Consider the following 16,118-nt stretch of genomic DNA (forward strand, 5'->3'; position numbering starts at 1 on the left):
TTCTTTCTGTACTGTTTAATACAGCTGTAGTGAAAATAGGCAAATTATATTCCCAATACATATATCACATAATACTACAAAATACATAAGCTGCTATTACAAACAGATGGTAAATAGTCATGGGTCATATAAACAGCTCCACACTGTGCTCCTTATTTAATCAAAGACAGCCATGATTCATTAGTAGTGGCTCCTCAACAATTTATAATTGGAAACATGTTTTATGTCTTCTAGGATCAGTGTTCCTCATACCATCCAATGCCTTCCTGCAATCACCTCTATGTCATAGCACTTTGAGGCCTCATTTAGACTTTCAGTTGGAGAGGAGACAAAAAACGCATGGTTCAGCCGCATTTTTTACTCCCATCAACTATGCCCCCTTAAGCTGCAATGGGCAGGATGCTGCTATAGGATGGGGATGTTTACATGCTGCGATCGCGATGCTTCACTTCACATCCATAGCAAAGTTGACCCAACGTGTGTTGATATAACATAATGCTATATATTCAAGTCAATGAAGAATCGCCACAAACGCCCCACATTACTCCTTGCATTGCACGCAGTTGCGGCGCATTTGTGAGCAAAAAGGGGGTTAAAACAGGCGATGAAGATTACATTGCTTCCTTGTTGCCTGTCAGTAGTCTCTTGAGCACAATCCGAATGCTGATCGTGTTTACGAGGCAAGGGAGATTTAGATGCACGTCCAAATATACCCTGAGAGCTGGTACTAGGCCTTGTTCACACAGGGCTTTAGGTTGTATATGGGCAGCGTGTTCAACAAGCTTACCAAAGCTTTTGTTAAGCTTTTCCTAAGTATTTTCATAGCTTTCAGGATGTTTTGAGGAGCTTTCTTGAAGTTTTTAAAGCACCCTCCAGCTTCAGTTTGGGAATGTTGAACACAGATCTTAAAGTGGATCTTTCCCCCTTTCAGTAAAATTCTCAGATCACAGAAAAAAAAGATAAGTATATTGTCTTACAGTGCATGTGCAAGGTGAGGAGCATTACATAATGCACCTCATCTTGCACATGCACCGTACGACAATACTTGAAATAAAAAACTTTGTCTTAAAGGTACCTAAGGTAAGGTTTTAGTCCTTCAATAGACTTATGTAATGTTGTTTGGCATGTGCCACATCTCATGCATGTCGTGTGCCTCATCTCATGAATGTGCCATACGAAATTACACTCAAGATAATGTGCTAATGTAACCAATGGACTAGCAGAAAGGAAAGAGTAAGAAGCTGGCCACTGATGACATTATTTTTCAAAATGGCAGTAGGGGAGCGGGCAGAGCCAGGACATATTCAATATGACAATATTGATAGGGAATAATGGCGCCTTGTAATTGCCCTTGGTTACCTATATACTTTTAGATAACGTTTGGTTTTAAAAGAGTTGGGGTGGGGGTATGCTTTATTTTGTACTGATGGTCGATTTAGAAAAGCTGATACCAGGCTATGGTAAGTTTCAATACTGCTTGAACTTGTTGGAAGCCTATTAAAGTCTTCTAGCTTTTTTAGGCAACGGTCAGCGCTCCAATGAAGTGTTTAACAGAGGTATAAGATACTTTAAAAACTGCCAAGAACTTTTCGAATGCTTTGTAAAGCTTGCTTGCGCTACTGGCCAGTAGGTCTATCAAGAGTCTGCTGGCATTGGATCCCTAGTTCTCCTTCTGTAGTACTCAGTTGGGGAATAGCAAGCTTAGGTGGTCAAAGGCCTATCATAACAGAAGTCCTGATTGCCCAACTGAAGGCCAGTTAAGACGACTATGCAAGCACTAGGATTTACATGATTGGTTCATGAACAGGCCAACAGAATCATAAACAGATGCTGATCCTAGATGATGCATGAACAAAGATACAGTAGCTATACCCTTCAGAACAGAAAGGAAGAAAACATTGGCAATTTTATTACTGTGATAATATTGAGAAATACATTACCTGTAATTGTTTCCCTTACACCTTATTAACATGCATGCACTTAACATAAAAAAATATATCTGATGATAGGCATTGCCTTTCATTATAAAAAGCCAAGCTACGGGACACTGTCCTAGTTAAGCTTTCAACAGTTGGCCAGTATCCCTTTTACACATCAGGCAGTGATGTGTGAGCAGAAAATGACTTGATTGATAATGGACCAAACAAGGCTTTCATGAGTCACATTAACACCTTTGTATACATGTTTTTAATTCACAGTTCACTGTTTTTGGAAAGTTTGTCCTTTGAAATTGTTTACTTTTTATATTTAACCATAATTATGGGATACTCTAGATAATTTTTCCTGCAGATATTGGAGTACCTGAATGGGCTCATTATTATTCCATATGTCATACTTTCTCACTTTTTCACGTTCACATTTATGTTTGATTTGACCCGGTATAACCTCTTACAGAGTCAAATGAGGTTTTCTGATATGTGAGGATTTCAGACTTTTACCAGGTGCAAAAATTAGAATGAAAGAAGAGCTGTTGCCTGCAATAATAAAATAAAATTGCTGCAGGAATTAATTATAAGTGCAACTGTACGTACCATTTTCTTAGGTCAAATGTATCTTACAGCCCATTCACTGTGCGCTGCGTCACCTATTCTGTATCAATACATTTTTATTGAGGGCTTATAATGTCATTAAAGTAGAAAAAATTGGCAAATTGGATAGTACATTGCCAAGAGATGAAGATATACAATCGTAAATCGTCTTACAGACTGTACAGCTCAGATATGTATGTAGCATTAAAGAATATAAGTACATAGTTTTTCCTAGTAATGGTTGAGTTTGACAAAGGCCTTCTTCAGTACTCAAGAGTGAGGTGCATGTGCAGGAGAGTGGTAATATGGTGAAATATAAGGTTGCATCCAGCCCTGCTTGTTTCCCCGGTGATGGGTTACTTAGCGTATGACCATAAGCTATGGGCTTTATTAGGGTGTTGTAATAAACAACTAGTCAGAAGAATAGTCAAGATGGAAAAAAGGAGTAGCAAATAAAATGTAGATGGTAAGGCATTGGTACAGGTGTCAGGGTAAGAAGTGGGGATAAATCCAAGGAGTAAATGTCTGCCAGAAAGCAGTATCATGGGGGCCAGTCATCTACTTCAAAGGGCCAATAGTGACCAATCAACATCTTTAAGTAGTGTTCTACCCATGGGATTCACATCCACTCATATGTACTTATTGTATCCGTAATAGCGTCATTTACAGTATTCATTGTGATAAGGCCATGTAAAATGCACTTTGACACCACACAAGACAACAAGTGTACCACAGTGCAATGCAGTGCCGTTCATTGTAAATGACACTTAAATTCACTTATACAATAGTAGGCCATACATTCATATTGCAGCACACCACAACTCATATGCATGTTCTATGTTAGGTAAAAAATGGCTGAATTGTGGTGCTTTGGCTTTCCTTGTGCAATGCATGTTAACATACAACACATTTAATAAATGTTCCTTAATGCACCACTGATTGGCCCCTTAGTAAACCAGGGTATTTGTTTTTATTGTCAAATTAAGATCAACAACTAGGGTATCAATTATCTTAGTGCTGGAGATCCTGAGAGATGTAAGATACCATGGATATTTCAAACCAATAGCTAAATAGAAACATTTTGGTGAACAGGTCATTTAAATTACATATAAATGATCAATAAATATAAAACCAAGCTATGAATTGCAGAGAAGGTGACACCATGCTTCCTGCTACAGTTATGGCAATTTCTGGTGTACAGTAATGGAGTTTTAATGGGTTCTCAGCACAAAACCTCCCTCTCAGACCATTAAACTAGCCAAGTTCTAAAGTTCAATGTATTGCATGTTTATTTGAAGGTTGTTTTAAAGCCTAAACATTTTTCTCCTTAATGCATTCCCTGCATTAAGGTTAAAAAAACTTTCAATAGCAGCTACCTCTAGCACCCCCTTCTTCCTGATCTCACAGGCTTTGCTGATAGCAGCAGGAGCCTTTGGCTTGGAGTCAATCAAATCCTATGATGAGGGAGCCCCCTGATTGCAAGGACAGTGAGGTTGGTTCCTTGGAACAAAATATTCCCACATTATCCTTAAGTAATTATAACTAATAAAGCTTTTGTTTAAAACGGCCATTGGATAACATACTAACAACTGGAGGACTGACAGAAATTAATTAAAGTGTGTATAAAAATCCACATACAAAATCCACATACAAAAAATATAACATATTACAATTTACCAGTCCTTAGATATAGTGGCTTCATTTGTTTAATCCAGGCTTTTGCCCATTATTCTCACCTGGTGATCCAGCCAATAATACACTGTGAGCTAATTCACGTGGGCAGCCGTCCCTACCATCCTTCTGAAAATAGGTCCACAGTGGATTGCTTTTTGGAGGTGTTTTGCAGGTATTCAGGGATTGATACTGCTGCCTCCTGAATGCTATGTTTTGCATTTTTTTCGAGCCAAAAGAGCATTTTGCAGTGAAATACTACACTGCCACCACAAATCAAGTTTTTAGCTTGTGGTTGTGGTGCCGTCTTATTGGCTTCAATGGGCGAGTTTGTCAGGCAGTGCCCCCCTAGGCATCATGGCCATGGCAATGTATACTCACCCGAGTGGTCACTATTTTTGTTAGGTGGTGGGAGATCAGGGGTGGTAAAAACCGCCACCCATGTGGAGCTGATCTTCCTGTCGTAGCATGACAATTTTTCACCTTGGTAACGATAGTATTTTAGCACTACAGAACATTTCCCTCTCCTCCTCTCAATAACATGGGGTGTTCTGTAGTCCAGACAGAAAGCTGAAAACAGTACTATCAGATAACAGTCAGCACACACATAATTTATAGCTATCAGCTTGCAACATTTGGAATATGGAACAGATATTGCACAATACATTTAGTGGTATATTTATCATACCATATAAAGTAGCAAATAACAGAGTTTACATACATTTTAATGTTTACTGAAATTCGATCACTGAAATTTGCTACTACTACTACTAGTCCCTTTTTGGCTTAGGTTGAAGGATGGTAAATTGAGTAACGTTTTTAACAACCCCCCTTAAGCTGCAAAGGCTGCCAGATAAGGTTGTATACATGCCATGATCCTAATGCTTAGGTGTGCAGTTTGGCAAAAATTGATCCTCGATGTCGCAATTGGCAAGTGGTGCCGCTGCCTAACCTAATCTATTCAAGTGAATGGGGCCACACTGCAACAGTGAGCCAAACATAAAGGCTCTAGGTTGCAGATCAGTATTGCCATTCAAAAATCCCATTCAGCTGTCAACAAAAAAACAAGCAGCATTCAGAAGGCTGCAGTATCACATCCTGAATGCATGTCAGCCATGCCTGCACCATTTTCTTAAAAGCGATCCGCCATGAATTGTTCTTCAGACAACAATGCAGATGTAAATGAATCTTTCCCCCTACAGTTCTCTTGCTGAGTTTGCCCACAGATGAGCAGAAGAGAGAAAAATAAATGATCACAATTTGTACATTTTGAGGCTTAGTCCAGATTCATTTTACCCTGCTGTCTTGGCCAATGAGTGTCATTTTGATAATAACAACCCTAAAAAATAATACTTTTTGTTCAGATGGTTTATATGTAGTTGTTGTAGCTAATACTTTTAATTTTGTATGCGTTTTAATGATAATGCATTTAAACAACAAAACAAAAAAAATGTTCCTCTTTTTATTTCAGATGTAGGCAGGATACTAGGAGAATATGAACTGATAACACCAATAAGTACGAACGCAGAGGGACACCATGTTTCCAATGTTGTGTCCATAAGTCAGAAAAGGAGGTTAAAGAGAGACACATCACATAGCCGTCAACCTCTCTACTTCAATGTTACAGCATTTGGAAGAGAATTCCACCTTAAATTAAAGCCAAACACTCGACTTATTGCTCCGGGGGCTGTTGTGGAGTGGCATGATGATGACCCTGTGGACAGTGAAAACAGAAGCCATATTGGAAATACAACCTATGCTGCAAATAACACAGAGGAAATCTGGAAAAGAGAGCCACTGTGGACTAATTGTGCTTATGTCGGAGAAATAACAGATATTCCTGGAGCATCTGTTGCATTGAGTAACTGCGATGGTCTGGTAAGATTAGCTTTCAAATTTTCTCTACCTATATTGTTTGCTTTGATCATATGCATTTATATGCCATATAATGGAAATCTACATAGATGATGAATAGGTGCCACAAAGGAATCTATTTTTTTATAGTGATTTATTTATGTGTAGGAATTGTTATCATTATAATTCCATAAACAGTAAATGCCTGACCCGAAAAAATAGGTTCATTCTTGACACATAATCAGGATTAGAGTAATGCGAAAATTAGGCAGTCCGATGTAATTACATGCACAGTATATGTAATTATACACAGCAAACGTTTTTTTTAATCACATATATTGATATGCTTATTGACATCAAACTGATTTCTTTTATGCGTATATTGCCATTAAATCTTAATACTAATTCTTATGTTAATGTAAATGTTAATACTAATTCTTAGATTATTTTGAGCTTTGCTTGCACTCATTTGGTCATGAATTGCAATAAGAAAAGCCTTAAACACTCTTTTTTTGCAAAGGAAGATTTGATAACTTTAAGTCTTTGAGCCATCTTTGACTACCTTGTGTCAATTAGCACAGCAGGATTGTCAGTCGCTGCAGACCACTTGAAGATATATCTGTGCGTGTGAACTAAATTTAACAATGATCAATGATTGTTTTGAATTGATCATTTATATTTGACTGGTTGTAATTTCAATTGTTGTTTACTGATGATCCTAAATACAGATCCAATTAATGTGCATCATTTAAAATGGCACCCCAATGCACTAAAGCAATGTACCTGTGTTGCAGCATGCTTCAACACGTGGTAATACACTACCAAACCAAGGTCAGGTGTGGCTTTCTGTACTGGGGTACATTGGCAGCCCGTTCAAAATTGGAAGCCCATTCAAAATGCAAAGCATTCTCTGAATGGTGCCCATGCTGTGTGGCCAACCTCCTGTGTTCACAATGCATCAGGCTGGTCAATCAATACATGACCCAGAAGCAAGTGGAGATCGCCGAAGTAGCGGTGTCAATTTCAGTGATATCAGTGATATCCAGCTACCAGGGGCATCGGCCAGGTATGCTAAATACGTAGTTACATTGGTCCAAGCTGGACTAATGTTACTATGTATAATATAGCCATGCCTTGAATTTTTCTTTAAAGCACAGGGGGTAACACTCCATCATACAACAATACTAGGCCTCATCCACTAACAGGCAAGAGATTCATGTGTGCCTTGTTTACTGCCTCTGTCTTCAATCCACTGCCATCTCTGCCCATCAGCAACATAATTTCCAGTAGGTGGGATAGCCCTTCCCACCAAAAGGGCGTGTGCACTCCAACACACACTAATGCATGATGATACCACTGACGCTCCCTCTTTTCCCGGATAGCTCTCATATGCCTCACATATAAAATATATAAACAACAAACCACATTTTTTTAAATAAACTATCACATAGCACAAAGTTGAATACACAGGGCACTTCAAAGCAAAATTTACCTCCCTTCAGCTATCTGACATCCATGAGCTGCCTCATTGCTGATAACGTATTGACCCATCATGACCTTCTTCTAGAATTAGCATCTTTGGCTATCTTGATTGGCTAGCCTGTGATGGTGTCACTCAATGCATGCCACGATTGATCACTGAGTTGTGCATGTTTAGCTCAGTGTACAATCCTTAGAGACCTATTAGCAGGAAGGTAAGAAACCTTCATTGCAGAAGGAACATAACAAGTCTCCTCTTCAATAAAAGCTTTTATACTAGCCTGTTTTTGTTTTATAACTATAGTTCCAGTTCAACCTCTTGCTTACTGGGCACTTAAACCCCCCTCCTGCCCAGACCAATTTTCAGCTTTCAGCGCTCTCACACTTTGAATGACAATTGCGCGGTCATGCTACACTGTACTCAAATGAAATTTTTATCATTGTTTTCACACAAATGGAGCTTTCTTTTGGTGGTATTTAATCATCATTTGGATTTTTATTTTTTGCTAAACAAACAAAAATCTGAAATTTTTTTAATTAAAAAAAAAGTTTCATAGTTTGTTATAAAATTTTGCAAATGGGTAATTTTTCTCCTTCATTGATATTCACTGATGAGGCTGCACTGATGGGCACAGTTAAGGCGACACTGATGGGCACTGATAAGACAGCACTGATGGGTGGCACTGATGGGTGGCACTGATAGATGTCACTGATGGGCACTGATAGGTGGCACTGATGGGCGCTGGCAGGTTGTATTGATAGGCAGAACTGGTAATGACGCACTGATTGGTGGCACTGTGGGCACTGATAGGCGGCACTGTGGGCACCGATAGGTGGCACTGAGGACACCGATAGGTGACACTGTGGGCACTGGTGGGTGGCGCTGGTGGGCACTGATAGGTGGCGCTGGTGGGCACTGGTAGGTGACGCTGGTGACACCTCCATGATTGGGACCAATGTCCCTCTCGCAGCCACCGGTGATCGGCTTTTTTTTTCCTCCTCACGCTATCAGCGTGAGGAGGAAAAATAGCTGATTACCGCCTCTGTTTACATCTCATGATCAGCTGTCATTGGCTGATAGCTGATCACATGGTAAGGGGTCTGGATCGACCCCTTACTATGATCTGTGATCAGACGAATCTCATAGACTCGCTGATCACAGAGCACACCGCGCGTGCCAGGGACGCCCTCCCGGCAAATTAAGTACGCGCTGTAGCCGTCTTTCGGCTATATCACGGACGGCAAGTGGTTAAGTAAAAGCTTATTGTTGTGGTAAATGCACAGGAATATGTGTGCACACAGTTTAAAAAGTCTCACCTTACTGAAACTAATGAAGCAAGCATCAGATATTAAAATCTGTTAAGTATAAAAATTAATTTATATATCTATTGTGTTTTTTTGTTTAATGAAAGCCTTGTGCTGGAAACACAAATAATGAGGAGAGACTGTTCATTGAGCGCATTGCGGTCACCCATTCAATTGCATATGCTGTGAAATGCACCAGGGCTCCTTACATTTTTTAGCAGCAAGAGGTCAGATTTAGCAAAACGGCCCACTGTGTATTGAGAAATCATTGGCCAATGGATCACACAGAATCTGGTTTTGCTAAAGACTGTTTGCATGCTGCCTTATTTGGCAGATAGAAAGAATTATGTACGGTACTGGAAATATTCTAATAGTTTGGTAATGGTCCAGAATACAGACATATACGCTGAGTGTATAAAGGCAGTGATTTAGAAGAGCTGTAAATAACATGGAGGCCCTGCTAGCCTGTCCAGCAAAGAATGAACAGCTATGGAATGCATGTACTTTCTACAGCAGATATACACGTTAATAGTCTGGAATAACCTGGCTCTTTATTTTATTAACCATCTCCACCCAAAAACTGAAACACTGCTATCTGCTTTTCTTATGTCTATTTAATAATTGCTGGTATGTTATTTTTGCTTAACCGTCTGTAGACCTGTCCACATTACAATGCTTTATTATCTCCCTTGTCTTACCCAAAATTATGGCCCGTTAACTTTAGTGCCCTCTTGCTAGTCTGTTTCTGAAGTAAGAATTTTGCCCTGTTAACCAGCCAACCTTTATTACCTCTTGATTGCTAATTGAAATCCACCCACACCCCTCCCCTATCAGTATAAATATAAGCTTCTTTTGGGGGAAGCATTTGCAGGGGGCACATTTGCAACTGGGGCTCTTTCTCAAAGTGGGGCTATTTCTATAAATGGGAGCACTTGAGCTCTTTCTCCTTGTAACATGCACTCTCTACCACTCCTTTTGACAGCTCTGTCCTCTATCCTTAAACTATCTCTACTTCACCCCTCTTCTCCCCCCCATAGCATATATATATATCACCCTCACTTCTTTCCTCTCCTTATTACTGCACCCTCCAACTCCTGCTATTTCTAAATTCACACACACACTAAAAATCTCCAAGAACCTGGGGCATGTCCCTTCATATAATCCCACTCCCATATTACTTCCCTCACCCTCCTGCTTCTCCTAACCTATGGATATATTTCCCCAAACCCTGGGCCTCCATCATTTAACCCTACCCCATGCACACATCACCCTGCACCCTCTGGCAGCAGCCGCAATCAACACAATTTAGTTCCCATTTCTATTCTTCCCAAGACCAGACTCCCTTTCTCTTGTGCCCTTTGGAACTCCCGCTCTGTCTGCAACAAACTCACCTCTCTCCATGACCTCTTTATCGCCAACTCATTTAACCTACTCGCTATTACCGAAACCTGGCTCCACGAATCCGACATTGCGACTTCTGCTACCCTATCCCATGATGGTCTTCTCTGGACTCACTCCCCCAGATCCAGTGGACGTAAGGGAGGAGGTGTCGGAATCTTGCCCCACATAGCACCTTTCAGGTACTTTAGCCACCTCCCTCTCTGTCACTCTCCTCTTTCGAAGCACACTGCATTCGTCTTTTCACTCCAGTTTCTCTAAGGATAGCTGTGATCTACAGGCCCCCTGGACCAGTATCAACCTTTCTTGATGACTTCTCTGCCTGGCTACCCTACTTTCTTTCTTCTGAAATCTCCACAATCATTCTCGGGGACTTCAACATACCTGTTAATACTAACACTCCTGCCACTTCCAAACTTCTTAGCCTAACCTCCTCCTTTGACCTGAAGCAGTGGATACATGCTCCTACTCACTCCGAAGACAATACCCTTTAGCCCGTTTTCTCTCACCTTTGCACTCCATGCAACCTCTCTAATTATCCATTCCCTCTCTCTGATCACCACCTTATTAGTTTCACTCTCTCCCTCTCCTCCACCGCCTCTCCCTCCAACCGCATAAAGGTTACCCGCAGAAACCTACGTCATCTCAACCCTTCTTTTCTCTACTCTGCTATCGACAACCTCTACAATAAAATCTCACCCCTATCCTGCACCAACCTAGCCACTTCTGTCTACAACGCTTCACTTCTAGCCTCACTGGACTCTATGGCCCCCCTCACTACACACAGAATCAAGCCCCAACCCCTTCAACCTTGGCAAACAGATGATACTAGAAGTCTGAAAAAACGTAGTCGTGCTCATGAGCACCTGTGGCGTAAAACTAAGTCTCAGAGAGATTTCAACCAATATAAATCTGCCCTCCAAAAATACAATTTCAGCCTCCTCACTGACAACCAGACCTATTTTATCACTCTCATAAGCAACTTATCATCCCGTCCCCGTCAACTCTACCTTCAACTCTCTACTTCGTCCTCCACTGCCTCCACCTGCCAACTCACTCACTGCACAGGAGATCGCCAATCACTTCAAACAGAAGATTGATACAATTCGCGAGGAGATCTCTACTGTTCCGATACCCTCCACACTTTACACTTCATGCCCACAGGCACAATCATTGTTTCCCTCTTTCAACCCCACCACTATAGACGAGGTTGCTAAACCATTTGCTAATGTCCACCTTACCACCTGCCTTCTGGATCCTGTTCCCTCACAAATGCTACGTTCACCCTCTGGCTCTATGCTACACTCTCTAACCCACATCTTCAATCTCTCCCTCTCTTCTGGCATCTTCCCTAACCCTCTAAAACATGCACTTGTCCGACCCATACTTAAAAAGCCCTCACTGGACCTATCCAATCTTAACAACCTACGCCCCATCTCCTTGCTCCCCTTCTTATCCAAACTCCTCGAACGTCTGGTCTACAACTGACTGAGCGTCCACCTAGCTGATAATGGCCTTCTTGATCCCCTTCAGTCTGGGTTTCGTCCTCAACACTCCACAGAAACTGCTCTCCTAAAACTATCAAATGATCTACTAACGACCAAAACCAATCAACACTATTCTGTACTCCTACTCCTGGACCTCTCTGCTGCCTTTGATATGGTTGACCACCCCCTCCTCCTCAAAAAAACTCCACGCCTTTGGTCTCCGTGACTGTACTCTTCACTGGTTCTCTTCCTACTTATCCAACCACACCTTTAGCGTTTCTTACAACTCTACTTCCTCCTCTTCTCTTCCTTTCTCAGTTGGGGTCCCCCAAGGTTCTGTTCTTGGACCTCTCCTATTTTCAATCTACACCTCCTCCCTGGGTCAGCTGATAGCCTCCCATGGCTTTGAATTCCACCTGTACGCTGATGACACCCAAATGTATTTCTCTACCCCTCAGCTCACTCCCTCTGTCTCCTCACATATCACTATTTTACTATCAGATATATAAGTCTGGATGTCACACCACTTCCTCAAACTCAATCTATCCAAAACCGAACTTGTAATTTTTCCTTCCCCATCTGCCCCTTCCCCTGATCTCTCTGTCAAAATCGATGGCACAACTATAAGCTCATCCCCACATGCCAAGATTCTAGGTGTAGTCCTGGGCTCTCCTTTAAGCAACACGTCCAATCACTGTCCAAATCCTGCCGTCTCAACCTCCACAATATATCCAAAATACGCCCTTTCTAACCAATGACACAACAAAGCTCTTTATTCACTCGCTGGTCATCTCTCGCCTTGACTACTGCAACTCCCTTTTCATTGGCTTACCTCTACATAGTCTATCACCTCTTCAATCCATCATGAATGCTGCTGCCAGACTCATCAACCTTACCAATCGCTCTGTGTCTGCTACTCCTCTCTGTCAATCCCTCCACTGGATTCCGCTCGGCCAAAGAATTAAATTCAAAATACTAACAACTACATACAAAGCCAACCACAATTTAGCCCCCAGCTACATCACTAGCCTAGCCTCAAAATACCAACCTACTCGTTCTCTTCATTCCTCTCAAGACCTCCTGCTCTCTAGCTCCCTCGTCACCTCCTCCCATGCTTGCCTCCAGGACTTTTCCAAAGCCTCTCCAATCCTATGGAATGCCCTACCCCAATCTGTCCGCTTATCTCCTACTTTATTAGCTTTTAGACAATCCCTGAAAACCCTTCTCTTCAGAGAAGCCTACCCTACCCACACCTAACAACTGTTTTTTCATTTTCTCCATCAACTCACCCTCCACAGTTATTACCTTTTGTTTCCACTTGACCCTCCCTTCTAGATTGTAAGTTCTAATGAGCAGGGCCCTCTGATCCCTCCTGTATTGATTTGTATTGTAAGTGTACCATCTGCCCTCATGTTGTAAAGCGCTGCAAAAATTGTTGGCGCTATATAAATCCTGTATAATAATAATAATAATTTACAGCATATACAGTGTATAAATACACTCAACGGCCACTTTATTAGGTACACCTTGCTAGTACCGGGTTGGACCCCCTTTTGCCTTCACGACTACCTTTCTTCATGGCATAGATTCAACAAGGTGTTGGAAACATTCCTTAGAGATTTTAGTCCATATTGACATAACATCACACAGTTACTGCAGATTTATCACCTGCACATCCATGATGCAAATCTCCTGTTCCACCACATCCCAGAGGTGCTCTATTGGATTGAGATCTGTTGACTATGGAGGCCATTGGAGTACAGTGAACTAATTTTAATGTTCAAGAAATCAGTTTGAGATAATTTGAGCTTTGTGACATGGTGACATGGAGTATTCTGCTGGAAGTAGCCATCAGAAGATGGGTACACTATAGTCATAAAGGGATGGACATTGTCAGTAACAATACTCAGGTAGGCCATGGCATTTAAACAATGCTCAATTGATACTAAGGGGCCCAAAGTGTGATAAGAAAATATCCCACCACACCATTACACCACCACAAGTCTGAACCATTGATGCAAGGCAGGATAGATCCACGCTTTCATGTTGTTTACGCCAAATTCTGACCCTACTATCTAAATGTCGCAGCTGAAATTGAGACTCATCCGACCAGGCAATGTTTTTCTTCTATTGTCCAATTTTGGTGAACTTGTGCGAATTGTAGCCTCAGTTTCCTGTTCTTAGCTGACAGAGTGGAACTCGTGTGGGCTTCTGCTGCTGTAACCCATCTGCTTTAAGATTTGATGTGTTGTGTGTTCAGAGATGGTATTCTGCATACCTTGGTCATAACGAGTGATTATTTGAGTTACGGTTGCCTTTCTGTCATCTCAAAACAGTCTGCCCATTCTCCTGTGACCTCTGACATCAACAAGGCATTTTCGTCCACACAACTGCCACTCACTGGATATTTTCTCTTTTTCGGACCATTCTCTGTAAACCCTATTGATGGTCATGCGTGGAAATTCCAGTAGATCAGCCATTTTTGAAATAATCAGACCAGCCCGTTTGGCACCAAAAACCATGCCACATTCAAAATCACTTAAATCCCCTTTCTATCCCATTCTGATGCTCAGTTTTAACCTCAGCAAGTCGTCTTCAACACATGTAGATGCCTAAATGCATTGAGTTACTGCCATGTGATTGGCTGATTAGCAATTTATGTTGCTAAACAATTGAACAAGTGAACCTAATAAAGTGGCCAGTGAGTGTGTGGTGTGTGTGTGTGTGTGTGTGTGTGTATATATATATATATATATATATATATATATATACACATATCACATATACACAATATTATCAAAAGTATTGGGATGCCTGCCTTTACACGCACATGAACTTTATTGGCATCCCAGTCTTAGTCTGTAGGGTTCAATATTGAGTTGGCCCACCCTTTGCAGCTATAACAGCTTCAACTTTTCTGGGAAGGCTGTCCACAAGGTTTAGGAGTGTGTCTATGGGAAAGTTTGACCATTCTTTCAGAAGAGCATTTGTGAGGTCAAGCACTTATGTTCTCCACAGTCTCCGGTTGAGGCGGGTGCACGTCCTGTGCCTCTTCCTGTGTCACTGCTGTGGTGGAATACCCATTTACTCATAATGCTTACATGCAGGCACAGGTCCCAAAACTCAATTTCCCACAACTCCCAGGTTTCCTGGATATGCCTAGAGAGCTCCTCTGTGATTGCTACCAAAGTACACCAGCTACGGAGTGGTGGCCCTTTATCCAGTTTAGGCCTTGGATCCCTCCAGCTGTTCACCTGTGTTACCAGAGCTACCATGGACTGTGATGGATGCTGTCTATAAGGATAGTCACAAGTAATGCTCAGCTTTACTCTCTTTTAGATTATAGAGACTATGGTGTGAAGTCACGTTACCCTGCTTGAGTCACGGAGACATTGCTGTGAAGAGTCCGTGCTTGTACAGCTTTCTTAATAGGTTTTTTATTATTCTGAAGACAGAGTATGCATGCTCTTAACCATCCTGAACTGATTTTGCACCATTTCTTCCAACTTTGTACCTGTTTAGTAAACTGCAAGTTACAGTTGCTTTTGGTCTCATCATTCATCTGAATATTTATTCTGTTAAACTGCTACTGAGAAAATGTGAACACAAATTGGAATTCTTTCATGGCACAATATTTAAGAACTCTGTTGCTTTAAAAAAGATGACCTACAATCCTATGACAAGTAACTCCTAAAACCCAAGTAGAATGCTAACCTAACCCCTAAAGTAAACCAAACGTATGGCATACATTTAATATATACAGTACAATGCTCATGCTAAATCTTCACAGCTTAAAGTGTTACTAAACCCACAACAGTAAAATCAGTCTGTATATGCAGAATAGCATGCTTGTTATACTCACTATGGAATTCAAGGGGTTAATCCTCTGTATTGTGTAAAAAGGCTCTTTGATCCTATATGGACAGATCCTTCCCTTCTGCACTGTCTATCTGGGTAAAGCCAGCTAACACACAGGCAGGGTAGCCAACCTGCACATGCTCAGTTGTGTCTTTTCTGCTGGAGAGAACATTTCCTTGTTTTCAGAGCTAGCCAGGTCACATGATATTGACATCACATATGTGGGCCTGTAATACAGGCTATAGTGGAAATGTCCTCCTACATGAACACACAGCTCTGGACAAACTCTGCAGGTTATCATGGCACCGTGGTATACAGATCAGCCAAAAAGGTATATAGTAGACATGTGCATTCGTTTTCGTCCGAATGCATTTTCGTCCGAATTTCGCGTATTTTCGTTATCGTTTTAACAAACGATAATGAACGCGCAGAATCTGAAAACCGAAAGATCTGACATAAACAAATGCTTTATTTTCATTTTCGTTGCGACAACAGTTCGATATAGATAGGAGATTCGATATGACGCTGACAATAGCGA

The 16,118-nt window shown here is 41.3% G+C and overlaps 1 protein-coding gene across 1 annotated transcript in view; it reads left to right on the top strand.

Moving 5' to 3' along the window:
- ADAMTS3 (ADAM metallopeptidase with thrombospondin type 1 motif 3) overlaps window positions 1-16,118 on the top strand; it is a 280,263-nt gene that overhangs the window by 32,916 nt on the left and 231,229 nt on the right. Inside the window, exon 3 of the mRNA XM_073600537.1 lies at window positions 5,671-6,077. Within this exon, the coding sequence (XP_073456638.1) occupies window positions 5,671-6,077 (407 nt within the window). The remainder of the gene's footprint in view (window positions 1-5,670; window positions 6,078-16,118) is intronic.

The sequence above is a fragment of the Aquarana catesbeiana genome, linkage group LG01 (genome assembly GCF_042186555.1).
Source record: "Aquarana catesbeiana isolate 2022-GZ linkage group LG01, ASM4218655v1, whole genome shotgun sequence".
Classification (NCBI taxonomy): Eukaryota; Metazoa; Chordata; class Amphibia; order Anura; family Ranidae; genus Aquarana; species Aquarana catesbeiana.